Here is a 27,537-nt window from a genome sequence, read left to right as displayed (position 1 = left end):
AATCTTAACAAACCCAAAGAGGTAGCACATGGCTCTCTTATAAGTGAGCAAATGAGTTTCAAGTTAGTCAGCTATAATCTGTTGTCTGTCTCCAAGAGCAGGGCACTGAACTGCAGTTCACTTGAAGGTTGGTTAATTATTTTGATTATAAATCTTCTGTTAAAGACTAGATTTTAAGTGGACAGTATGTCAATGAATATGTAATGTGGAAGAAGCTTCTTTAAAAAGTTTTTGGAGGGGAGGCCAGCAATTTTTTTCACACTGACTTTGTTTTTTGGGTTTTTTTAAGATTTTATTTATTTATTTGACCGAGAGAGACATAGAGAGAGCAGGAACACAAGCAGGGGGAGTGGGAGAGGGAGAAGCAGGCTTCCCGCGGAGCAGGAGCCCGATGCGGGGCTCGATCCCAGGACCCTGGGATCATGACCTGAGCCGAAGGCAGACGCTTAACAACTGAGCCACCCAGGCACCCCTTTTCTTTGTTTTTTAAGCATCTGTGTTGTGCCCATAGTGCCTTTAAACTGTTAGTTCCTGAACTTGGATTAGCTGATTTGTTGTGTCTGCCACTAAATGGTTTTCCAAATCCAGATTTGCCAGACTTCATGGCATGACCAGTGACCTCTTTGGAAGACTATCAAAATCCAGGGGTTTTAGTTGGTCTCCTTCTTTCCAGTTAAAGATTCTTTTGGAAACATATCTTAAATTTGAAATCCTCTTCTTGTAGTCATTCCAACTGTGGAATAGCTACTAAATGGCTCCAGTATTTCAGGCAGTCTCAGCAATCAGTCTTTTTCCTCATGAGCAGCAGCTTCTAAGCCCTAAAATCTTTTTTAGTCTTGTTTATTTACCTCTAAAGTTTTTTAAAATCTGTAAAGTACAGATGGCAGTTGACTAAAGGCATTGGTATTTATTAGGGATTTTCTGAATGCTATTGTTTCTTAACCACCCAAATCCCACTATTCCTTTGTAATAGTCACAGTACTAGAAAAGGGTATGATTGCAAAACCGTAAGGTGCTCTGCTCAGATGTAAAAGGGTTTGTTTGGCTTTTTTTTTTTTTTTTCATATTTACTTAAAACAGGAATTTTCCCCTAAGATTTTAGTTTAAATTGGTTTTGGGAAAGTCTTTGCTCCTAAGAAGTTTAAGTGACTATTTAAAAAAGAAAAAGAAGAAAGTTAAACAGTTTTTAAAAGTTGATACATTTTTTTCCATTTGTACTGGTAATAAAACCTATTACAGCATATTTAGTTTTGCATGTCCCCAGTGACTTCTATCATATTTGGAAAATAGGAAAAGAAAATTTACCAGTGATCTTACCAACCTAGCACAATCACTGTTTGCATCTTAGTGGATTTCTTTTCAGCCATTTTCTTGCAATTAAAGATGGAAATCCATCTTTAAAAAACACATAGTTGTAATTATAGTTTATGTAAGGAATGTTTTTAAATTAGAAGAGTTGTGTGAGGTTCTCATGTTTCCATATCATCCTCACTTAACAGAGATGCTAAAAAAGGAATGTTCACTCACTTTTGGGTTAAGAATGTGATCTTCAGTCCCAAAGCTAATGGAGAAAATGGCCACATGGTGTGATCTTTAGTACAGGTACTCTTTGGTAGACAACATAACTGAAAATAGCGGGTAATGTGACTTCTCTAGATCTAAAAGTTAAAAAGTAATTTAGTTCTGTCCTGGACACAGTTCTTTCCCTCCATAAACATGTGTTAACCACTTATTTTCCTTTCCTGAAAGTATTTAAAAATGTTTTTGTTTGTTTTGTTCCTGAATTATTATTTTTAGTCCTATCACTATTAATAACCCTTTAAAAGTTATTTTAAAGGGCCCTTAAGACTTTAGGATTTTAGGTAGTCCTCTGGATGTTTTTAGTTGGGTCAAGTTGTGCTTTTCAGATTAGAGAAAGAGAATGGCTCTAAAACATTGGCTCCTCTGAAACTTTTGTCGGGACAGGAATAAGGGGAGTCTTGGGGAGCCCCTTGCTCTCTGGGGTCAAAGGTTTATATAAATTAATTCTCAAAATATAACTTGTTTTATTTTTTTGTGATCTCTAGTTCCCTCCTCCCCATATTATAGGCTTACCAAATGGTAGCCTATGACATAATAGACAAACATTATAATAAAAGGAATTTTATTATAAAAACTGGTAAATTTTTGTATCAAGTATTTTTTTAAGATTATTTATTTATTTATTTATTTTTGAGAGAGAGAGAGCAAGCACAAGCAGGGGGTGGGGGCAGAGGGAGAAGCAGACTCCCCGTTGAGCAGGGAGCCTCATGTGGGATGTGGTCCCAGGATTCTGGGATCATGACTTGAGCCGAAGGCAGACGCCTAACCAACTGAGCCACCCAGGCGCCCTATTTCAAATATTTTTAAGAGTTAATTATTACAGGGGCACCTGGGAGGCTCAGTTGGTTAAGCGACTGCCTTCGGCTCAGGTCATGATCCTGGAGTCCCTGGATCGAGTCCTGCATCGGGCTCCCTGCTCGGCGGAGAGTCTGCTTCTCCCTCTGACCCTCCCCCCTCTCATGTGCTTGCTCTCTCTCATTCTCTCTCTCTCAAATAAATAAAATCTTTAAAAAAAAAAAAAAGAGTTAATTATTACAGAATGTCTTAATTAGTTTATCCTCTCTGTAATTTCTTAATTTTTATAGTGTGCTTTCTTATTACTTGGCAGATAAATTACAGTTTTCACAGAACAATGGGTTATACATTGTTGATTATATAATTATGCATTGTAATGCCCTTTTTCTATCTTCTTTTTTCAAAGGTTTTCTTATTCTCCATTTGGCATATGCTACTGGAATAATATTCACCATGGTTTTGGATGACCTTCCAAACTTAGAAGACATCTATACTTCCTTGTGTTCATCAACAATGGAAGACTCAGAGATGGATTTTGATTCTGGACTAGAAGATGATGACACAAAAAGTGATAGTATTTTGGAGGATTCCACAATCTTTGTGGCCTTCAAAGGAAATATAGATGATAAAGACTTCAAATGGAAATTGGACACAATATTGGAGAATGTGCCCAATTTGTTACACATGGGTAATTTGCTTTAATTATTTTCTTCTTCTTGTTACTCTTTTTTAAAAGTGTTTGCTCTTCTGTGATTATCCTGAGTTTCACAAACTAAAACTGCTATACTGGATTGAAAGGCTGATTTTAAGTGCAGGATTTTATTTTTTATTTATTTTTTTTAAAGATTTTATTTATTTATTTGACAGAGAGATATACAGCGAGAGAGGGAACACAAACATGGGGAGTGGGAGAGGGAGAAGCAGGCTTCCTGCGGAGCAGGGAGCCCGATGCGGGGCTCGATCGCAGGACCCTGGGGATCATGACCCGAGCCGAAGGCGGACGCTTAACGACTAAGCCACCCAGGCGCCCCGTGCAGGATTTTAAATGACATATAACATATTAGTTTCAGATATACAACATACCATTCCATATTTGTATATATTGTGAAATGATCACCACAATAAATCTAGTTAGCATCTGTCACCGTACATAGTTACAATTTTGTTTTCTTGTGATGAGAACTTTTAAGATATACTCTCTTAGCAATTTACAAATATGGAATAAAGTATTATTAATCATAGTCACTATGCTGTACATTATATCCCTGCGACAATAACAGGAAGTTTGTACCTTTTGACCCCCTTCACCCATTTCACCCACTCCCCGCACCCCCCAACCTCTGTCAACCACCAGTCTGTTCCCTGTATCTATGAGCTTGGTGTTTTTGTTCTTGTTTTGTTTTGTTTTTAAGATTCCACAGGTCAGTGAGATCGTACTGTATTTGTCTTTGCTTATTTCACTTAGCATAATGCCCTGAGGGTCCATCCATGTTTGTTTTAAATGGCAAGATTCTTATTTATGGCTGAATAATATTCCATTTTCTATATATATACCACATTTTCTTTGTTCATTCATCCATCCACAGACACTTAAGTTGTTTCCATCTTTGCTTTTATAAATAATGCTGCAGTGAACATGGGGGTGCAGATGTTTTTTGAATTATTGTTTTTGTTTTCTTCAGATAAATATTAGAAGTAGAATTGCCAGATCATGTGATAGTTTTATTTTTAATTTTTTGAGGAACCTCCATACTGTTTTCCACAGTGGCAGCAACAGTTTACATTCTCACTAACAATACGTGAGGGTTCCTCTTTTCATCCTCACCAACACTTGTTTTTTTTTTGTTTGTTTGTCAATAATAGCCATTCTAGTAGATATGAGGTGATATCTCATTGTGGTTTTGATTCGCATATCCCTGATGATTAGTGATGTTGATCACCTTCCCTGTACCTGTTGGTCATCTGTATGTATTCTTTGGAAAAAAGTCTTTTCAGATCTGCCCATTTTTTAATTGGATTGTTTGGATTTTTGCTATCAAGTTGCCTGATTTCTTTAAATATTTTGGATATTAATTCCTTATCAGATACATGATTTGCAAATATTTTCTCCCATTCATTAGGTTGCCTTTCATTTTTTTTTTTTCTTTCTTAACATATATTGCATTATTTGTTTCAAAGGTACAGATCTGAGATTCAACAGTCTTGCACAATTCACAGCGCTTACCAGAGCACATACCCTCCCCAGTGTCCATCACCCAGTCACCCCATCCCTCCCACCCCACCCCCCACTCCAGCAACCCTCAGTTTGTTTCCTGAGATTAAGAATTCCTCATATCAGTGAGGTCATATGATACATGTCTTTCTCTGTTTGACTTATTTCGCTCAGCATAATACCCTCCAGTTCCATCCACGTCGTTGCAAATAGGTTGCCTTTCATTTTGTGAATGGTTTCCTTTGCTCTGAGGAAGCTTTTTAGTTTGATCTGGTTCCAATTGTTTTTGTTTTTGTTCACTTTGCTTTTTTGTGTCCCATTGAAAAAAATTGCCAAGGCCAATGTCAAGGAGCTTACCACCTATGTTTTCTTCTAGTTTTATGGTTTCAGGTCTTACATCAAGTCTTTAATCCATTTTGGGTTAACTTTTGTGTATGGTGTAAGATAGTGATCCAGTTTCATTCCTTTGCAAGTGGCTGTCTAGTTTTCCCAGCAACACTTATTAAAGAGACTGTCCTCTCCCTATTGTGTATTCTTGGCTCCTTTGTCATAAATTAATTGACCATATATGTGTGGGTTTATTTCTGGGCTCTCTGTTTTGTTCTATTGATCTGTGTGTGTGTTTTTATGCCAATACCATACTGTTTTGATTACTATAACTTTTTTTTTTAAGATTTTATTTATTTGACAGAGAGAGACACAGCGAGAGAGGGAACACAGCAGAGGGAGTGGGCGAGGGAGAAGCAGGCTTCCCGCTGAGCAGGGAGCCTGATGCGGGGCTCGATCCCAGGACCCTGGGATCATGACCTGAGTCGAAGGCAGACACTTAACGACTGAGCCACCCAAGTGCCCCTGATTACTATAACTTTGTAATACAGCTTGAAATCAGAGAGCTAGAATTTTTTTTATAGAAATGCTGTTATGTTTCTTTTAACTACATGGAGAAACTGAACATGATAAGGTATTGCTTAACATAGTAATCCTTAAATTATCTGCTCTAGTGGATAGGAGTTAATTCTTAAGACTCATATTTATTGTTTTTAACTCTGTGATTTTCAGTTTCCTTTCCTTCCTTCAATACTGGATCTTGAAGGTCCCTTAAAGCTTAGAAAGATCTTTTACTTTGTGGTTCTACTTAAAATGTATGTGAAATGTGTTTTCTTAAATTTTAGATCAGAGGTTACCAACTGGCAGCCTGTTGGATCCAGCCTGCAACCATATGTTACGGCTCTACTTTAGTTTTGTTTTTGTTTTTTTTTTAATGTTTGAATTTCATTGCCAATGCTTTTAAAATTTAAATATTTTACATACAAATCCAGACTTGACTTTGGATTTAGCTCTAAAAATAGAAAGATCTGGGACGCCTGGGTGGCTGTCGTTAAGCGTCTGCCTTCGGCTCAGGTCATGATCCCAGGGTCCTGGGAATCTAGCCCCACATCAGGCTCCCTGCTCAGCGGGAAGCCTGCTTCTCCCTCTCCCACTCCCCCTGCTTGTGTTCCCTCTCTTGCTGTGTGTCTCTCTGTCAAATAAATAAAATCTAAAAAAAAAAAAGAAGGTTAAATAATCTGTTCATGGCCACTCAGGTGCTAAGTGGTAAAGCTGGGATTAGATTTGAAATCTAGCTAATGCCAAAGACTAAGCTGTCACAGCTACTCCAAGCCAATGCTCTGTCTTGTTCTTTTGTTTTTGGTTTGTTTGTCCCGTGTCTTCTGGTGGCTAAAAGATTACTAATATTATTCGCTTTCTTTCACGACCAAGAATCCAGCAAGCTAAAGGTACAGAAGGTGGAGCCCTGGAACAGTGTGCGTGTGACATTCAACATCCCCCGGGAAGCAGCGGAGCGGCTACGGATCCTGGCTCAGAGCAACAACCAACAGCTTCGGGATCTGGGGATTCTCTCCATTCAGATTGAAGGTGCCCATCTGGACCCAAATCGTAACAACAGTAGAACATAGCATGATTTTCTGTGCAGCTTTGTCTGTTCCCCTCATGTTTCAGAATGCCAAATAACTCATGTAACCTGCACTTCACATTGAAGCACCTTAGGATAAAGAGGAATTGAGGCTTCGTCTGGGTCCTGATGCTTCAGCATCCACAGTCTCAGACTCCATTCCCTTGGCTGATTTTGTTTGTCAGTCTGTCAGATTGAGATTTTACTAGCACCCTGACCAGGAACTGATTTGTCTTTTAAAGAATATCTAACTTCATTAGCTTCCTTCTACCAAATAAGCTTTAGTATTTTATTTCTTTATTCATCTAACAGAGATTAGGAGGCCTTGAATGGTCCTTTTGTAGCAGTATTCATTTTTCAGATATTTTGCCAGAGTAGTCTTTTCAAAATGAAAATATGCTACACATGTGCACACAGACACACACAGCCTAAAACCCCTGCTGTGGCTTGCTGTCATTCACAGAGTAAGGACTAAACTTCTTAACCATGACCTCATGGCCTTGTGTGATCTAACCTCTACCTTTCTCATCCAGTCTTAACTCATACAGCTCTCCTCCTTGCTGTCTGTTCATGCCTCTCCAGCTTTCTTCTGGCTCCTTGAATTTGCATTTCTTCCTCCTGCCAAGGGCCCTTTGCACTTATGTCTTCTCTATATGGAATGTTGTCTCTTACCATTCCCCCTTCCCTTAGTTAATATCTACTCAGCCTTCAAGTATCAGCTTAAATCTTCTTGAGGATATATTTTCTGAACTCCCTGATGAAGTCAGTGTCCTTTATGTGCTCTCACAAAAGTCTGTTTTTTTCCTCCTTACATCATTTATGTAATGCTTTCATCAGAGCAATTATTTGACTATTATTTTATTCTCCCCTAGAATGCAAACTGTAATAGGGCAGAGACCATGTCTGGTTTTGCTCACTGTTGTAGCTCTGCTTGCCTGGAACATGTTAGGTTCCTTAGTAAACATATGTTGAATGGAAACAAGGGAAGCACACACATAATAGCACCACTTTGCTTTAGCACTTGGCATACAATGATAAGTATAATATGGTCCTTGCTGTTATGAACTCAAAAGCTCCTGACCTTGGTGAAGGAGACAAACCTATGAGAGATCTAAGTACCAGGTATGGGGGAGCATAGAGGAGGTTAGAAAGGATTATATGTATTTTGAAAAATGGGGTAAATCCCATCATTTGATAAACAAGGGAATAGTGGTTTAAACAACAATCAGTCTATCATGAAAAATGTTGGATTATCTAAAAGGATCCAGAAAAGTAAAATTAATTCACAGCAATCTATAGGATATAGGATGAACTTAGGAAAACAATTTTAGGCTACAATAAAACTATATAGGCTGTTTATGTTTGTTTTTTTTTTTAAGAATTTATTTATTGGGGCGCCTGGGTGGCTCAGTTGTTAAGCGTCTGCCTTCGGCTTGGGTCGTGATCCCAGGGTCCTGGGATCAAGCCCCGCATCGGGCTCCCTGCTCACCAGGAAGCCTGCTTCTCCCTCTCCCACTCTCACTGCTTGTGTTCCCTCTCTCGCTCTCTCTCTCTCTGTAAAATAAATAAATAAAATCTTTAAAAAAAAAGAATTTATTTAGGGGCACCTGGGTGGCTCAGTCGGTTAAGCGTCTGCCTTCAGCTCAGGTCATGATCCCAGGGTCCTGGGATCAACCCCCACATCGGGCTCCTTACTCAGTGGGAGCCTGCTTTTCCTTCCTTCTGCCTGCCACTCCCCCTGCTTGTGCTTCTGTGCTCTCTCTCTGTCAAATAAATAAAATCTTTTTTAAAAAAAAGAATTTATTTGAGAGAGAGAGTGAGTGAGAGAGAGAGAGCACAAGTGGGGGGTTGGGCGGATGGGAGAAGCAGAGGGAGAAGCAGACTCCCTGCTGAGCAGGGAGCCCGATGCTGGGCTCAATCCCAGGACCCTGGGATCATGACCTGAGCTGAAGGCAGACGCTTAACCGACTGAGCCACCCAGGCGCCCCAAAACTCTAAATGTTTTGTGGTTTCTGTTACCTATTTATGTGAGTTAAAAGGGCTTTAGAACTTTATGTGGTCGTGTTTTCTACTGGAGAAAGGAAACACCAGTTTCTTCTTTTAATCAGACCTATTTCCTGTAAGTTCTCTTTAAAAGGATAAGGTGCTGGCCTTTATTATAGCCATAAATTAAAGCATAGGTACCATCAAGGAAGTAAAATAGATAACATATATTTTATGAAATTACGAAATTCACATATGGCAATGATTATCACATTACAGAAGAGAGTTCTTTAACTTTTAGGATACACATGTGTATCCCAGGTGATCTTTTCTCTCTCCACTTTTCTCTCATCTTTTCTCGCTCTTAGTACATCGTGAGAGGAGGTGTTGCCACCACCATGGTGTCCGCTGCAGGGGTGCAGGGAGAGGTGGTTCCCCGACAGCCTGTTTTCCATTGAAGAATACTCTCTGTACCCTTCCTTTCTCGAGTTTGGGCCAGGAAGTTGGGAAGACATCTTTTTTAAGGACATTTTGTGACCCCTCTATTCATTCATGGTGATTTAAAGCAGAGTCTGCAAACTCTTTCTGTAAAGGGCCAGAGAATAAATTTTTTTGGCTTTGTGGGCCCTAAGATCTCTGTCACAACAATTCCAGTCTGGTTGTAGTGCAAAACAGCCATAAGCGTATGTAAGTGAATAAACATGGATGTGTTCCAGTAACACTTTATTTAATTATACAGGCAGAAGGCTAGATTGGGTCCATAGGCCGAGGTTTGCCAACCCCTAACCAGCAAGTTTGGGAGCCTGTAGTGTGTTTCTTTGATACCAGTTAGCTTATATGCAGTTGGCAAATAGGGGAGTGATAACACTATAATGTGGAAATTGTGTGTATTCATAAAGAAGGCAAGGGAAGCTGGAATAGTGGGAATAGAAGGATGATTACAAGGAAAAAAAAAAGACAAATTTAGCTGCTGCATAGGTGGGAGTCCTTTCAGCTCTATTTTCAGATAATTAAGAATCAGAATTTATATTCAGATACCCTTCCTCAGAGGTGCACCCCCAGACTAGCTTGGCTCTTGGCTTGTGACAAGTTTCACTTCCTCCTGTGCCTGCTTTAGTGGCAGCCCCACTGGCTCAGAGCTCTTTTGCATCTGCATTATTTCAGCACCTGTAACCAGGCATTTCCACTGGAAATGTTTTTGGATATGTTGCCTCCACCAGTTACTGTTTTTACCAGAGCTCTAGTTACAAAGCCACATCGGTTTTGAGTTTGTCCCAACAACACTGTTTTTCCCATAAAATCTGTTATTTTCAGTGTGAGATTTTACAGAATGTGGGATTTTCCAGGAATGCATTCATCATACAGAAAAATGCCTGTAATTCTTTGTAAGGTTATAAGATGACGATTCATAATATATTCAATAAATAGCTAATGAGTGCCTACCATGTGTATCAGACACCATTCTGTGTCTTAAGGATATAATCAGGGTGGCCATATATTAAGGATATAATTAGGGTGGCCATATAATTAATCATCTAAATTGACACTTTTGAGAGTAAAAGGGATGCTATTAATAACTGTCCCCGAACAATAGATATAAAGGAACTAGGGCAGATTTATGGTTACCCTTGTATGGGGATGGGAAAGGCAGACAAGAAATCAAGTGAATGAGTAAGTAATTACATGGGATGTGCTCTGAAGAAGTAACAAGATGTGATAAGGGTGACCTACCCTTGGATAAGACAATTGGAGAAGGTCTTTTGGGGCCTGTGACACTTAAGTTTACATGAAAATTGAGAAGTTGGCTTACGTGAAGAGAGCAAGAGAACTGTTGTAAGCAGAGGGATCAACGTATGCAAAGGCCTTGAGGTGAGAAGCAGCTTTGTGTGCCTAAGGAACTAAAAAAAAAGCCACTGAGGCTGAATCCTTATTACTGAAGGAGAAAATAGTATAGTTGAAGTTAGAGAGGTAAGCAAGGGCCACATCTGGGCTGTTAAATATGGTAGCCACCAGCCATATGTGGCTGTTGAGCGCTGGGCGTATGGCTAGTTCAAACTGACATATGAGCTGTGAGTAAAATACGTAGTGGATTTTGAAGATTTAGCACTCCCAAAAAAGAATGTAAAATATTTCATTAACTTTTATATTAGTTACATGTTGAAATAATAATACATTAGATGTGCTGGGTTAAATAAGATATTACAATTAATTTCATCTTTTTTTTTTAACCTTTTTACTGTGGCTTCTGGAAAATTTTAAATTATATGTGTGGCTCATATTACATTTCTGTTGAACAGCACTGGACTAGATAGATCATTTAAGGCCTTTATATCCTGTTTGGAAGAGTTTGGCTTTTATTTCTACAACAGTAGGAAGTAATAGAGCAGTTTGAAGCAGAGAACTGACATGATCTGATGTCCATTTCAAGAATAATATTCTTTCTGCTTACAGTGTCTTAGCAAGTTTGGTATATTAATAGTTCCTTCCCTTAATTGGAAACCCTCAAGATCTGTAGTCTCTTTTTCTTTCATTCCTGTCTCCCATAGGCAATTTTTTAAAAAGATTTTATTTATTTATTAGCGAGAGAGAGCACAAGCAGGAGGAGGGGCAGAGGGAGATGGAGAGGGAGAAGCAGGCTTCCCGCTGAGTAGGGAGCCCGATGCGGGACTAGATCCCAGGACCCCAGGACCATGACCTGAGCCGAAGGCAGACACTTAACCCACTGAGCCACCCAGGTGCCCCTCCCATAGGCAATTTAGAGCATCTTATAGCCCCTGGTAATTGGTCCCTTATTAGTAGGATGTTTATGCCCTATGACCAATCTACCTGCCTGGTTGAAATACTTAATACAGAAAGGTGACTTTATCAGTGACAAGACAGAGGAAACTACTTTGTTCTCATTAGCTTCCTGCTTTATCATCTGGCTCTATAAACCAGAACCCCACAATATGGAAGGATTCCAGTCAGTGCAATGCTGCCTTTCGCCTCCTTAGCCACCAGCTAGCTATACTTCTATCTGTCCACTACGTGGTGCTGTCATCCAGAGGAACAAAATTTTGGATTAAGTGCAGAAAGTATCCTGAAATTTGTTTCTTTTTATCATTTAACCAAGTAAAATTTAAGTTACCTCTAAGTTTAGAGTTACCTCTAAATAATTGGAACACTTATAGTGATGTTACCTACCAGGATATTATGAGGTTCAAATGAGATAAAATCTTGTAAGCATTAAAAACTGTACAGGGGTGCCTGGGTGGCTCAGTCATTTAAACGTCTGCCTTTGGCTCAGGTCATGATCGGGCTCCTTGCTCATGGGAGAGTCTGCCTCTCCCTATCCCTTCTACTCCCCCCAACCCCCTGCTCGTGCTTGCACTCAATCTCTCTCTCTCTCTCAAATAAATAAATAAAATCTTTTAAAAAATAAAATAAAAATAAAAACTCTCTATAAATGTTGGTCTTATCATTAGATGCTGTAAAAGTAGATTAGTAGCAACCTATCTACTCTTCATTGTATGAATATCTCTAATGGATATCTATTTATATTACAGTTTTTGAAAGGGAAATGGTATATTTTTTTAAGATTTTATTTATTTGAGAGAGAGAGAGATAGCAAGAGAAAGCATGAGCAGCGGCAATGGAGGAGGAGAAGCAGGCTCCCCGCTGAGCAGGGAGACCAACTCAGGGCTCAATCCCACAACCCCGAGACCATCACCCGAGCCAAAGGCAGACGCCCAACCGACTGAGCCCACCCAGGAACCCCCGGGAAATGGTATTTTGCTCTCAAATATTACAGTGTCCCTGTACCATCATATGTTCTTTCTCCATTAAACCTACTCATATCTCTGCCTTCTGATTGTAAATTCCCAAAAGGTAATCTAGGGTTTTGAAACATTTTTTTCCTTCTCACACACATAGACACACATGGCACCCACACACTGAGCTAGTTGAAAATAGATATTCAGAGTTACAAGCTGTCTCCTGACACTATACATCATTAATGATTGCCTGTCTGCTGTATTGTGAGGATTGATTATGTTCTTCTTGTGCTTCTTGTAAGTAAACCTACTCAGATGAATTTGAAGGAAGACCCATCGTATTGCACTTACCCTTTTTGTGATGGTAAACTTACCATAATTCAAAAACACAGAAAATAAAGTTCTTGTATACCTGTTTTTAAGCAACATTTGCATCTTATTCTGATGGTTTCCTTTTTATAACCTGTCATTTTCAGGGGAAGGTGCTATCAACCTGGCTTTGGCTCAGAACCGAAGCCAAGATGTGAGAATGAATGGACCCATGGGAGCTGGAAATTCAGTTAGGATGGAGGCAGCATTTCCCATGGCAGGTGGTCCAGGTGAGATCTCCCACTCAATTATTTGACATTTTACTGGTTTGCTTTTTTCCCCTTTATTTGCTAATGTTTGATCATTTGGGTCCTGCAAAATAGGTGGAGATTTCTGGTACATCTCTGTTTTCTGGTTTAGGAAAGCATGATTTAAATCACTCTTAGGTAGAGTCACAGAGCATGGGCTCATGCTTAAAGGTAGATAGATGAGCACTGAGCTGTGTAGCAAACATTTATTGAGTTCTTTTTATAGGACAGGACCTCTGCTAAGTGTTGGAGATAGAAATGAATAAAATATTTTCTACCCTCAGAATGTTTATAATATAATGGAGAATGTAGCTTTTCAACTCCCACTTTCTCTGAGGCCGAGAATCTGTGAGCTGAGTTCTTGTGTGCTTACATGGAATCTGAAGAAGTATGTGGAAGAATATGTGTTTTTAGGTATTTAGAATTTGAGAGAGTTATAAATTATTTGCTAACTTTTCCAGTAAAACTGAAATTTCTTCTTTAGAGATTGAGCTCAATATTCTGTGAATCACAAAATGTTAAAATTAAGTTGGCTCTCGGGGTGCCTGGGTGGCTCAGTCGGTTAAGCGTCTGACTGTTGATTTTGGCTCAGGTCATGATCTCAAGGTTGTGAGATCAAGCACCCTGCATGAGGCTCTGCACTGGGCATAGAGCCTGCTTGGGATTCTCTCTCCCTCTGCCCCTCACCCCACTAAAAAAAGAAGAGGAATTGAGTTGGCTGTCATTTATTTTATTTTTTATTTTTTAGTTAGTGCCAAGCTTTACTTTTTTTTTAATTTTTTAATTTTTTTAATTCAATTAATTAAAATACAATGTATTACTAGTTTTGGAGGTAGAGGTCAGTGATTGATCAGTCTTACATAATACCCAATACTCATTATATCACGTGCCCTCCTAAATGTCCATCACCCAGTTACCCCATACTTCTATTCCCCTCCCCTCCAGCAACCCTCAGTTTGTTTACTATGATTAAGAGTCTCTTAGGGTTTGTCTCTCTCAGATTTCATCGTTTTATTTTTCCCTCTCTTCCCCTATGCTCCTGTGTTTTGTTTCTTAAATTCTACATATGAGTGAGATCATATGATTGTCTTTCTCTGATTGACTTATTTTGGTTAGCACAATACCCTCTAGTTCCATCCATGTTGTTGCAAATGGCAAGATTTCATTTTTTGATGGCTGAGTAATATTCCATTGTATATATATACCACATCTTCCTTATCCATTCATCTGTTGATGGACATCTTGGCTCTTTCCATAGTTTGGCTTTTGTGAACATTGCTGCTATAAACATTGGGGAGTTTGGGTAGTTTATATGTCTAGGAATACATCCATTTCTTCCAGATTGCCTAATTTGTTGGCAAACGGTTGCTCATAATATGTTTTTATAATTGTTTGTATTTCTTCAGTGTTGGTTGTGATTTGTCCTCTTTCATTCATGATTTTATTTATTTGGGTCCTCTTTTCTTTTTGATAAGTCTGGCCAGGAGTTTATCAGTCTAATTAATTCTTTCAGAGAACCAGCTCCTAGTACTGCCTCTTGTTCTCTTTTTTGAGGTGAGTTTTTCCGTCTTGTCATTCTTGCGGAAAGTGGTTGCTTTTCTACTTGTAGAGTTGTAGCTATTCTTTTCTTAGATCGCTGGTTGAGTTTGCAAATGTTCAGAATGATTTAATAGCTATCTAGCTGATTTCCTGGAACCAAATAAAACTAAGGTCTCCTACTCCTCTACCATCTTGGGCTCTCAGTCCCAAACTTTAAATCTGGCTCAGGCCTTGCCATTGGCTCCCTTGCCACCTCTCGAGTTGGCTCTCATTTAAAGCTGAGGAAACTCCAGGGGCGCCTGGGTGGCTCAGTCGGTTAAGCATGACCTTTGGCTCACATCATGATCCCAGGGTCCTGGGATGGAACCCTGTGTTGGGCTCCCTGCTCAGCGGGGAGTCTGCTTCTCCCTCTCCCTCTGCCCCACCCCCCACGCATGCACAAGCTCTCTCACTTTCTCTCTCGAATAAATAAATCCTTAAAAAAAAAAAAAAGAAGCTGAGGGAAACCCTGGAGCTCACAGAAAGGAAGCAGTTTGCCCAGGGTCAAGTAACAATAGCCTAGTATCACAGATCTAACTCCCAGTCCAGTGCTCTTTTCACTACACTAGTGGCTTTCAAAGTTTTTCTGCTGCAGGACCTTTTATTCAAATAAACCAGAAAAGCACAGCTGCTGTGGTTAAAGCATAGTAACCACCTTAAACTATACCCAGTCATTCACCTCCCCACTTACCACAGTAGCTCTTAAAGAAATACAGCAGAATGGAGAGCATCAATTTATAAAGCCATTGTTCTGAACTGTAGCTGAAGACTTGGCCATATAAAATTGAAACTAGATTTTTATCCTAGCAGTGCCATTTCCTGGTTACCTCAAGCTAGCTATACCTCTCCAAGCAGCAGTTTCTTCACCTAAAAAAATGAGATAAAAATGCCTACAATCTTTTGAGCTCATGCTTGAAGGTGGATGAGCCGTGAGCCCTGAAGCTGACATTTACAGAGTTCCTATTATATGTCAGGACCTGTGCTATTGGGCTGTTATGGAATACCACATAGTAGATGTACAGTACCCAGCCTGGTACCTATAGTAGGGGGTCAGTAGTTAGAGTTCTCCACCGAAGTCTGAGCATTTGGTATTGTGGTAGCTTGATGAGAGATAATCAGTGATGCTATTGCCAGTACTAAAGAACCAGAGTGGGAAGAGTCTGGCCAAGTTGCATATAGTTAGTGAAAGAATAGATCTAGGATGAGGAGGACCAATAGAGAGAATGGCTGAAATTTTTCCAGAATTGATGAAAGATGTGAGTCCTCAGAAATCCTGAGCAATGTAAATAAAAATAAATCAACATTTGACACAAAATTGTAAAACTGTAGAACATGAAAAAACAAAGAGAATGTTAAAAGCAACTCAGAATGAAAGACCAGTTATTTACAAATGACGAGCTATCAGATCACAGCTGATTTCTCAGCAGCAACACTGAAAACCAGGAAACATTGGAACAGTATTTTCAAAGTGATGAGAGAATAATTGACAGCCTAGAATTTTACACTTGTTTATACTATGAAGAGTAGTATAAAATAAAGACATTTTTGAAGACACTAAGTGAAGGTACCATTAACAGACTCTTGCTAATTGAACTGCTCAGGAATCTACTTTAGGAAGAAGAAAATTGAATCTAAAATGGAAGAACTAAGATCTGAGAAGGAATAGTGAGCTAAGTAATTGGTAAACATTGGATAAATCTAAATAAGTATTGGCTCATTTAGCAATAATGATGATCACATGTTTATACTTTTAAGTCGAGTATGTCTGTTGACAAAAGATATCATTAAAATAATAGAGGGGTGCCTGGGTGGCTTAGTTAAGCATCTGCATTTGGCTCAGGTCGTGATCCCGGAGTCCTGGGATCCAGCCCTGTGCTGGGCTCCCTGCTCAGCAGGGTGTCTGCTTCTCCCTCTGCCCCTCCCCTGCTGGTATGCACTCACTCTCTCTCTCTCTCTCAAATAAATAAAATCTCTTAAAGTAAAAATAAAATAATAGAAATAAATGTGTAACTTCTAAGCTAGTAGTGGAGGGGTAGAAAGGAAGGGCATGTTGGAAAAAATCCAATAAAATTCAAGAAAATTAGGAAAATGGCATAGGAAAACACCATAGGAAAAGAAGGGGTAAAAAGCAGAGGTATCATTAAAAAAAAAAGAAGGGGTATCATAAAATGATAAAATGAATCAAAATATATTGGTAATTAATAGTAAAGGTAAATGTATTGTGAACACTGATAAAGAGTGATTAATCAGATTGAATAATAATCTCAGATTTAGTTATGTGGTCTTACAGGAAGCACATAAAACATAAGGATTTGGCTCATAGTTAAAAGGATGGAATAGAAGATAATCCTGGTGAATATTAACCAAGAAAAGGGGTATAACAATATTTTTATCAGATAAAACGACTAAGATAAAAAGCATTACTGAGGATAAATAGGGCCGCTTTTTGATGTAAAAGGAAATATTCATCAGGGAGCTAAACTTTTATTACATACTTAATAATCTAGCCTCAAAATATATGAGGCAAAAGTGGAACAGGATTATATGGAGATATCACATCTTAGGGGAGATATTAACACACCTGTGTTAGTAATTGATGTATTGAGCTTATTTTGAAAATTAGTAAGGATAATGCTTGAATAACATAAGTAAAATAGTTTGATATAATGGAGATATATAGAAACCATGCACTAATAAATCAAAAATTCTTAATCTTTTCAAGCATAAATGGAACATTTATACAAATTGACTGTATTTTTCTAAAATCAAGTTTCACTAAATACCAGATATTGGTATCACACAGATCATGTTCTCTGACCACAGTACAATTAAATCATGGCAAACAATAAAAAAAAAACAGCTAACCAAAATATCCTGTATTTTTAGAAAATTTAAAATACATTCTGAATATCCCTGATTTTTTAAAAAGCAATCATGATGGACAGCAAAAAATATTTAAAATGGAATAATGAAAATAGTATGTACCGAAATTTGTGAGATGTAGCCAATACAGCACGTGGAAGAAAATTTAAGCCCTCAGATAACTGTGTCAGAGCAGAACATGAGTTGAAAATTAAGAAGCTAAATATCTGACCTAAGAATTGAGAAAAAGAATAGCAGAGTAATAATAATTTAGGAGGAAGGAAGTAATAAAGATAAGAGCAGAGATAAGTAAAGTATTAAAAAAGCAAAATGGAACAAAGTAGCAAAACCAAAGATGTTTTTTCGAAAAAACAATTAAAACTGATGAACACGGTAAAACAAAGAAAAAAAGAGAAGACATAAGCAATGTAAAGAAGGAAAAAAGTGTGTATTTCAAAAGGGTGAATTTTATAATATATGAATTATATCTAAAAAAATGGGGAAAAGTTGTGAATAACTTCATGCTAATAAATCTTAAAGCTTCATCAAATTAACATTTTTCTTGAAAATATAGTTTAACCAAAACTGATTTAAGGAAACTTGAAAAATCTGTAACTATTTAAGAAATTGAAAGAATTAAAAATTTGTCTCCCTATGAATCAATTAGTATAACTCACAGGCCCAGATAGTTTTCCAGGTGAGTTTACTAAACATTTAAAGAACAGGGGCACCTGGATGGCTCAGTCATTAAGCGTCTGCCTTTGGCTCAGGTCATGATCCCAGGATCTTGGGATCGAGCCTCGCATCGGGCTCCCTGCTCGGCGGGAAGCCTGCTTCTCCCTCTCCTACTCCCCCTGCTTGTGTTCCCTCTCTCGCTGTGTCTCTCTCTGTCAAATAAATAATAAAAAATCTTAAAAAAAAAAAAAAAAAAAGAACAGATACAGATATTCTTCCAGAGCATGAACAAAGAAGAAAGAAGCTTTCCAGCTCTTTTTTGAAGTTATTTTAATCTTGATGCCAAAAATCAAAGAGACTTGAAGAGAGGATAATATATTTTCACTTATTAATATGGATGTTAAATCCTAAAAGTCTAATAGTATCAGAAATTGGAAAGATGTGGAACAAGAGTAGTTCTCAAACTGCTAGTTGGAATATAAATTGGCATAATGACTTTCTTTTTCCACTTTTTTTAAGTTTATTTAAGAAATCTCTACACCCACCCCGTGGGGCTTGAACTCACGACCCCGAGATCTAGAATCTCACACTCCTCCCACTGAGCCAGCCAGGCACCCCTGGCATAATCACTTTTGAGAACAGTTTGCCAATATCTAGTAAAATGGAAGAAGCTTTTATACTTAAAACCTAGGAATTCTAAGTATATAGTCTAAAGACATGTCCACAAGAATACATGACATTGCAAAATTGTAAGAATGAAAATTGGGGCAGGGGGTGGGAGAACCTTAACTGTTCATTAGCAGAGTGAATGTATGGGTTCCATAAAATGGATCACCATTATAGCAGTCAAGATGGATGGATCTCAAAAGGTAATATTAAGTGAAAAGGGAAACTGAAGAAGACAGAGTATGATGCCACTTATACAAAGATTAAAAGCATACCAAAAATGCTATGCGGTTTACCTACATATGTAATAAAGATAAACAAACATGCACGGAACTATTAATCCCAATTATAAGGTAAGAGAGGGAGTGGAATGAGATAGGGAAGGAGTAGGGGGCTTCTGCTGTATCTCCATATGTATCTGAAGGGAATGGGGCAAAATGTTAACAAGGTAGATGATTGGTACAGAAATTTTCCATACCTTTTTATATTCTTGAAATATTTTATTTAAAAACAAATGTTGTACCAGTTCCAGTACTCTATTCCAGGGATTTTCTTTTTCCTTTAGGACTAATAAGGATGACCAGCCCTGCCACGGTTATGATACCCCAGAGTGTAAATGTGTCATCTTCCTTGATGGCACCAGGCCCCAATTCAGAGCTGCAGCCCAGGACTCCTCGCCCTGCTTCTCAGTCAGGTAATGACCTCTCCAATCTTTGTGGCTTGAAGACGCTGGAACTCTTTGCAGAGTTTTCATTACAAAATTCATCTATCTCTGGTATCAAATTCCTAACTGCCCAACTTAAATGCCATCTTCTTTACAAAATCTTCCCTATTTCTTCAAGCTAAAAGTCAGCATTTCCTTCTCAGAACTTCTCATTCTCTTATCAGTTATAACCTAACATTCCTAAAAATGCATTCCTTTGGCTACGTACTTCATGGCAGAGAATTCTATAATAAATTTGGTAAGCGCAGCATGCTTTATCCTCCCTCCTAGAGATTCACAATTGACCTATTGGAGGCACTGAACGTCCTGCAGTGAAGAAACCTGTCTAAGCTGGTTAGGTTCAGTTGCTTTCCAAACCTAATTGACCATGTTTAATTTTGTTTTCTTATAATGCTAATGAACGTAGTTCTCCAGGATACGCTTTGGAAAATACTGCTCTCCACATTTTATGTTTGGCTCTTCTATCCACTTTTGAACCAGAAGCTCTTTCTAGACAACACTCATCTTTCTGTCATCTTGGCATGTTGCTTTGTATAGAAGGTGCTCACAAACATCTCATTGAAGGTGCCAGGGGATTTACTACTGCTATAGGATCTAGGTTGCAGTAATTTAATTATTGCTTTGTTAACTGTCTTTAAACAGATGCAATGGATCCACTCCTCTCTGGGCTCCATATACAGCCGCAGAATCACCCCTCAGGATCTTTAGCTCCCCCGCACCACCCAATGCAGCCTGTGCCCGTGAACAGACAGATGAACCCAGCTAACTTTCCCCAGCTGCAGCAGCAGCAGCAGCAGCAGCAGCAGCTACAGGCAAGACCCCCACAGCAGCAGCAGCAGCAGCAGCAGCCACAGGGAATTCGACCCCAGTTCACTGCCCCAACTCAGGTGCCTGTTCCTCCAGGCTGGAACCAGCTGCCTTCTGGAGCCCTTCAGCCTCCTCCGGCCCAGGGTTCTCTGGGCACAATGACTGCAAGCCAAGGGTGGAAGAAGGCTCCCTTGCCTGGCCCAATGCAACAGCAACTCCAGGCAAGACCATCCTTAGCCACGGTACAGACACCTTCCCACCCTCCCCCTCCATATCCCTTTGGCAGCCAGCAAGCCTCACAAGCCCATACAAACTTTCCTCAGATGAGCAACCCAGGCCAGTTCACAGCTCCTCAGATGAAGAGCTTGCAGGGAGGGCCCTCCAGGGTCCCAACCCCCCTGCAGCAGCCCCACCTCACCAACAAGTCTCCTGCCTCTTCACCCTCCTCCTTCCAGCAGGGATCCCCTGCATCCTCCCCAACGGTTAACCAAACTCAGCAGCAGATGGGACCAAGGCCACCTCAAAATAACCCACTTCCCCAGGGATTTCAGCAGCCCGTCAGCTCTCCCGGTCGGAATCCTATGGTTCAACAGGGAAATGTGCCACCTAACTTCATGGTGATGCAGCAGCAACCACCAAACCAGGGGCCACAGAGTTTACATCCAGGCCTAGGAGGTGAGGAACACTGAAGCTATTTGTGTTGGTAAACTTACTGGAGATAGATCTTAGTAGAACTTCAATATTTAGAGTTAATGGAGGGAGGATGTAATTATTTGGCTTTGTGGATATAGTGGTAACACTTAATATAACTTATTTAACTTGATACATTATGCAGCATCTTACTGGTTACATTTAAGCTAGCCCTCTGGATAAAAATGCAGGTAACTACATACAATATAGAGATTTCCATTTTGTTTTTTAAAGTATTTTTGCTTGATCTTGGACTAGTAAATTAAGATGTCCAGAAGAAACATGCATTGTATTAACTTAAACTGTTCAGCTGTTGGAAAAAAAAAAAAAAGGATTATGCAGTAGAGCAAAAATGAAAAAAATACAGGGTCTTTTGGGGAAAAGTCCCTTCAACTTTCCAATTTTGATAATCTTAATAAAGTAGTAAGCATGGTATTTGTTAAATTTGATTAAAGTGTTAAAGGGGATTAAGTTCAGAAATCATTGACTTTTATAGTTTTATAATGCCAATGCCTGCTCCTTAGAGAGGGAATTCCACCAGTTATACCTAAAGGAGATTTATTTATTTATTTTGTAAGGTGCCTCTTGTATGAAGAAAAAGCAATGGAGCTTAATGTGTGAGAGGTAAAACGATTACAGTAAAACTTATCCATCTCCATGTTTATTATTTATTCTTATTAATCATTGATCTAGTGCACATTAATGTGCTTGGAGCTTTTCAGTAAGGTATAGAGAGTGTCAGTAATACTGTCATTTGATAAACATGTCCCCACCAAAAGACACCCATTGCCTACCCAGAAAAAAACCCTTGCATCTTTAGTGCAACATAGCAAAGGCATGTTCTCATGGTTTCTGGTGAAATTAAGTTGCTCATCAGTCTTTTCACTCTCTTGTAATTAATTTTGCTGACTTGCAGGCTATGATATTTGAATCCTAAAAAGTTTTTAGAAAATGCAAGGATGTTTCATCTCCAAACTTCACTGTTCTGGGCATCTAGCCCTGAGTGGAAGCTGGGTAGTCCCTCCTGCAAATGTGATTACTGATTTAATTACAGTGGAAGCATGCAAATGGGGACTTGTCACTGCTAAAGAAAGGACAAATGCATATTTGTCTACAAAGTGTTTTTCAGGACATTGAAATTTGGTCCTTAAAAATAAGTGGGCGAGTACAAATTTTTTAAGTGAGCTTTTAGGTCTTGATGCTTTCATAGAGCAGATGATGTGCTCACCTAGGTGATCTGGCCACATCAAGGCCTATGTTATAAACAATGAGTGGGTTCTGAGATCCTCCTTCTTACAGATCCTTTTTCTGAAATTAAACCTTCCTATAAAAGGAAGTAATACCTTCATAAGATTCCATTAGAGCATGGCTTTTGGTACCATAGCTGTCGGAATTACAGCAAACCTTAAAAGGGGAAGGCATGATGATAATTTAATATTGCCTCACTTTGGAGCTCCTGTGGATTGTTTCTAATCTCCTGTCTCTTCCCAAGAGATAAGCACAATACTGGGGGAAATTTTCCACAAGAGAGATTGTCATCCATTTCCTTCAATGGAAAAAAAATATCACCTATCATTAATATCAGGACCCAGCTCTTTGTTTTATAGTATTTCTGATCAATTTGTTTGAATATGAAAGAATTTAGCATATTCCTTTGGTGCCTGTGTTAAAGTATGTAAAGCTTTTGGGTCTGTTGTATTATAATGAAAAGTGAGCCCTAAACCTTGCTGTGACGTGGCCTCAGATCACATTTAGGGAGCAGATTGCCATCTCTTCCTTGGCATGTTCTAAGTGTAAATTTTTTAGTATTTCTTTTTCATTTTGACAATGCTCATGTAAGAGATTGTGTTGATTTTTTTAACCATCTTTCCCAACCTTATTATTAAAGATCCTACCAGTGTGACAGAGAGAGCTAAGCCAGTGGAGACTTCATGCAGCTCATCCTTCCTTATTCATTCCACATCTAAGCAAGAGTATAAATTTGCTAGGTAACTGCCTTACTCATTGTTTTCTATTAAGGAATGCCTAAACGCCTCCCACCTGGCTTCTCAGCAGGACAGGCCAATCCGAACTTTATGCAAGGTCAGGTGCCTTCGACCACAGCAACCACCCCTGGGAATTCAGGAGCCCCTCAGCTGCAAGCAAATCAAAATGTCCAGCATGCAGGTTTGTTTTCTGTGCTTTATTCAGCCAGCATTTATTGAACATTGTGTGCTAGATACCATGATAGACAATAAAAATATACAGATAAATATAAGTCCTGGTCCTTCCCCTTAATCTCAAACCAAAATTATTCTTTCAGGGCAATAACTGATAAAGCAAACGTAGAGTACAGTGTCTTGGGATCCTAAAAACACCTAAGGAAAGAAAGTGAAACTTGAGTTTGAGCAGGAATCAGCATTTATTTTTTCCTTACTGTAAAGGACTCCAGATAGTAAATATTTTAGCCTTTGCAGATTATATGGTCCCTATTGCAACTACTTAACTCTGCTGTCATAGCACAAAAGTAGCCATAAACAGTAGGACAGATGAGCATGGCAGTGTTCCAAACACTGTTTATTTAGAAACTGGCTGTTGATTTGGCCCATGGGCCATAGTTTGCCAGCTCCCGAGTTAATAAAAGGGCAAAAGACATTTCTGGAAACTATAGGTACGGAAGCACAGAGGCACATGGCATTTTTGGGGAACTGCAACTTTTTAAGTCTCTCTATAGTACACGTTAGCTTTGTTTATGCAGAATGTTTAAATTCTAGTTTACAGTGTGGTGTTTGAAGACCAGACTTCAATCAGCATAGATTTAATGCCAACAGTGTATTGTATATAAGAAGAAATTTTGGAGAAGAAATAGGATGGAGCAGAATGGCTAAAAAGAATTTGTAAAAGCAGTGTTATATATGCCCAGACTTTGTGTTCCTGGTTACTTAGGTACCACATGACTAATCTTACCCTTTCTCATTTAGGCAGTTTGGACTGAAGTAGCACAGTTAGTTTCTGTGGAGAACTCCCCATCCCCACTTGGAGTTAATTTAGTTATGTGGTTCCAACTTTAATTGTGAATCACTAAGGAACAAGAAAGTTCTAACTACCTCTTAAAGGGTGAGAGAAGAGTAGGGCAAACTACTTGGCTTTCCCCATCTGCTAATGCAAAACTGCATTCCTGAGTTTTGTGAATTCATGAGTTTTGTAGGAAGTTATAAAACAGTGATAAAATCATTCATAATTCTTCCACCCAAGCACCAGCTATTTCTTTTTATGTGGTGCCTTCCACATGCACATATTGTTTAGATTTCCCCATTTATCCTAAGATAGTTCTACTCTTGTCTCTCATTTTCTGTTCTTTTACCCTACTTTATTTCTCTTGTAAGCTTTTACTTTTTTTAATTTTCTTTTATTATGTTATGTTAATCACCATACATTACATCATTAGTTTTTGATGTAGTGTTCCATGATTCATTGTTTTCATATCACACCCAGTGCTCCATTCAATATGTGCCCTCTTTAATACCCATCACCAGGCTAACCCATCCCCCCCACCCCCCTCCCCTCTAGAACCCTCAGTTTGTTTCTCAGAGTCCATAGTCTCTCGTGGTTCGTCTCCCCCTCCGATTTCCCCCCCTTCATTTTTCCCTTCCTACTATCTTCTTCTTTTTTTTTTTTTTAAACATACAATGTATTATTTGTTTCAGAGATACAGGTCTGTGATTCATCAGTCTTACACAATTCATAGTGCTCACCATAGCACATACCCTCCCCAATGTCTATCACCCAGCCACCCCATCCCTCCCACCCCCACCGCTCCGGCAACCCTCAGTTTGTTTCCAGAGATTAAGAATTCCTCATATCAGTGAGATCATATGATACATGTCTTTCTCTGATTGACTTATTTCACTTAGCATAAATAATACCCTCTAGTTCCATCCACGTCGATGCAAATGGCAAGATGTCGTGTTTTTTTGATGACTGCATAATATTCTATTGTATATACCACATCTTCTTTATCCATTCATCTGTTGATGGACATCTTGGCTCTTTCCATAGTTTGGCTGTTGTGAACATTGCTCCTGTAAACATTGGGGTACACGTACCCCTTCGGATCACTACATTTGTATCTTTGGGGTAAATACCCAGTAGTGCAATTGCTGGGTTGTAGGGTAGCTCTATTTTCAACTTTTTGAGGAACCTCCATACTGTTTTCCAGAGTGGCTGCACCAGCTTGCATTCCCACCAACAGTGTAGGAGGGTTCCCCTTTCTCCGCATCCTCGCCAACATCTGTCGTTTCCTGACTTGTTAATTTTAGCCATTCTGATTGGTGTGAGGTGGTATCTCATTGAGGTTTTGATTTGGATTTCCCTGATGGCAAGCGATGTTGAGCACTTTTCCATGTGTCTGTTAGCCATTTGGATGTCTTCTTTGGAAAAATGTCTGTTCACATCTTCTGCCCATTTCTTGATTGGATCATTTGTTCTTTGGGTGTTGAGTTTGGTAAGTTCTTAGTAGATTTTGGATACTAGCCCTTTATCTGATACGTCATTTGCAAATATCTTCTCCCATTCTGTTGGTTGTCTTTGGTTTTGTTGACTGTTTTCTTTGCTGTGCAAAAGCTTGTTATCTTGATGAAGTCCTGATAGTTCATTTTTGCCCTTGCTTCCCTTGCCTTTGGTGATGTTTTAGGAAGAAGCTGCTGAGGCTGAGGTCGAAGAGGTTGCTGCCTGTGGTCTCCTCTAGGATTTTGATGGACTCTTGTCTCACATTTAGGTCTTTCATCCCTTTTGAGTCTATTTTTGTGTGTGGTGTAAGGAAATGGTCCAGTTTCATTCTTCTGCATGTGGCTGTCCAATTTTCCCAACACCATTTGTTGAAGAGACTGTCTTTTTTCCATTGGACATTCTTTCCTGCTTTGTCTAAATTAGTTGACCGTAGAGTTGAGGGTCCATTTCTGGGCTCTCTATTCTGTTCCATTGATCTATGTCTGTTTTTGTGCCAGTACCATACTGTCTTGATGATTACAGCTTTGTAATAGAGCTTGATGTCCGGAATTGGGATGCCACCAGCTTTGCTTTTCTTTTTCAACATTCCTCTGGCTATTCGGGGTCTTCTCTGGTTCCATACAACTTTTAGGATTATTTGTTCCATTTCTTTGAAAAAAGTTGATGGTATTTTGATAGGGATTGCATTAAATGTGTAGATTGCTCTAGGTAGCATTGACATCTTCACAATATTTGTTCTTCCAATCCATGAGCATGGAACGTTTTTCCATTTCTTTGTGTCTTCCTCAGTTTCTTTCATGAGTGTTTTATAGTTTTCTGAGTACAGATTCTTTGCCTCTTTGGCTAGATTTATTCCTAGATATCTTATGGTTTTGGGTGCAATTGTAAATGGGATGGACTCCTTAATTTCTCTTTCTTCTGTCTTGTTGTTGGTGTATAGAAATGCAACTGGTTTCGTGCATTGATTTTCTATCCTGCCACTTTACTGAATTCCTGTATGAGTTCTAGCAGTTTTGGGGTGGAGTCTTTTGGGTTTTCCACATAAAGTATCATATCATCTGCAAAGAGTGAGAGTTTGACTTCTTCTTTGCAGATTCGGATGCCTTTTATTTCTTTTTGTTGTCTGATTGCTGTGGCTAGGACTTCTAGTACTATGTTGAATAGCAGCGGTGATAATGGACATCCCTGCCGTTTTCCTGACCTTAGGGGGAAAGCTCTCAGTTTTTCCCCATTGAGAATGATATTCGCTGTGGGTTTTTCATGGATGGCTTTTATGATATTGAGGTATGTACCCTCTATCCCTACACTCTGAAGAGTTTTAATCAAAAACGGATGCTGTACTTTGTCAAATGCTTTTTCTGCATCTATTGAGAGGATCATATGGTTCTTGTTCTTTCTTTTATTAATGTATTGTATCACATTGATTGATTTGCGGATGTTGAACCAACCTTGCAGCCCAGGAATAAATCCCACTTGGTTGTGGTGAATAATCCTTTTAATGTACTGTTGGATCCTTTTGGCTACTATTTTGGTGAGAATTTTTGCATCCATGTTCATCAGGGATATTGGTCTGTAATTCTCGTTTTTGATGAGGTCTTTGTCTGATTTTGGGATCAAGGTAATGCTGGCCTCATAAAATGAGTTTGGAAGTTTTCCTTCCATTTCTATTTTTTGGAACAGTTTCAGAAGAATAGGTATTAATTCTTCTTTAAATGTTTGGTAGAATTCCCCTGGGAAGCCATCTGGCCCTGGGCTCTTGTTTGTTGGGAGATTTTTGATTACTGCTTCAATTTCCTTAGTGGTTATGGGTCTGTTCAGGTTTTCTATTTCTTCCTGGTTCAGTTTTGGTAGTTTATATATCTCTAGGAATGCATCCATTTCTTCCAGATTATCTAATTTGCTGGCATAGAGTTGCTCATAATATGTTCTTATAATTGTTTGTATTTCTTTGGTGTTGGTTGTGATCTCTCCTCTTTCATTCATGATTTTATTTATTTGGGTCATTTCTCTTTTCTTTTTGATAAGTCTGGCCAGGGGTTTATCAGTCTTATTAATTCTTTCAGAGAACCAGCTCCTACTTTCATTGATCTGTTCTACTGTTCTTTTGGTTTCTATTTCATTGATTTCTGCTCTGATCTTTACTATTTCTCTTCTCC

At 39.0% G+C, this 27,537-nt stretch overlaps 1 protein-coding gene across 8 annotated transcripts in view; it reads left to right on the top strand.

Moving 5' to 3' along the window:
• Positions 1 to 27,537, top strand: part of NCOA6 (nuclear receptor coactivator 6) — a 101,523-nt gene that overhangs the window by 40,826 nt on the left and 33,160 nt on the right. For 5 of the 8 annotated variants that reach the window (XM_078057114.1, XM_036092248.2, XM_036092247.2 and 2 more), the window contains 6 exons: positions 2,783 to 3,064; positions 6,347 to 6,502; positions 12,751 to 12,873; positions 19,238 to 19,366; positions 20,039 to 20,878; positions 22,913 to 23,059. In XM_078057114.1, coding sequence (XP_077913240.1) covers positions 2,830 to 3,064; positions 6,347 to 6,502; positions 12,751 to 12,873; positions 19,238 to 19,366; positions 20,039 to 20,878; positions 22,913 to 23,059 — 1,630 coding nt within the window. In that variant the 5' untranslated portion in view covers positions 2,783 to 2,829. The remainder of the gene's footprint in view (positions 1 to 2,782; positions 3,065 to 6,346; positions 6,503 to 12,750; positions 12,874 to 19,237; positions 19,367 to 20,038; positions 20,879 to 22,912; positions 23,060 to 27,537) is intronic. The other 3 variants (XM_078057117.1, XM_078057116.1, XM_078057115.1) reach the window with 3 other exon arrangements.

This window comes from Halichoerus grypus, chromosome 10, assembly GCF_964656455.1.
Source record: "Halichoerus grypus chromosome 10, mHalGry1.hap1.1, whole genome shotgun sequence".
Classification (NCBI taxonomy): domain Eukaryota; kingdom Metazoa; phylum Chordata; class Mammalia; order Carnivora; family Phocidae; genus Halichoerus; species Halichoerus grypus.
Note: the sequence above shows the minus strand (reverse complement) of the source record. Positions and strands in the feature narration are given on the sequence as shown.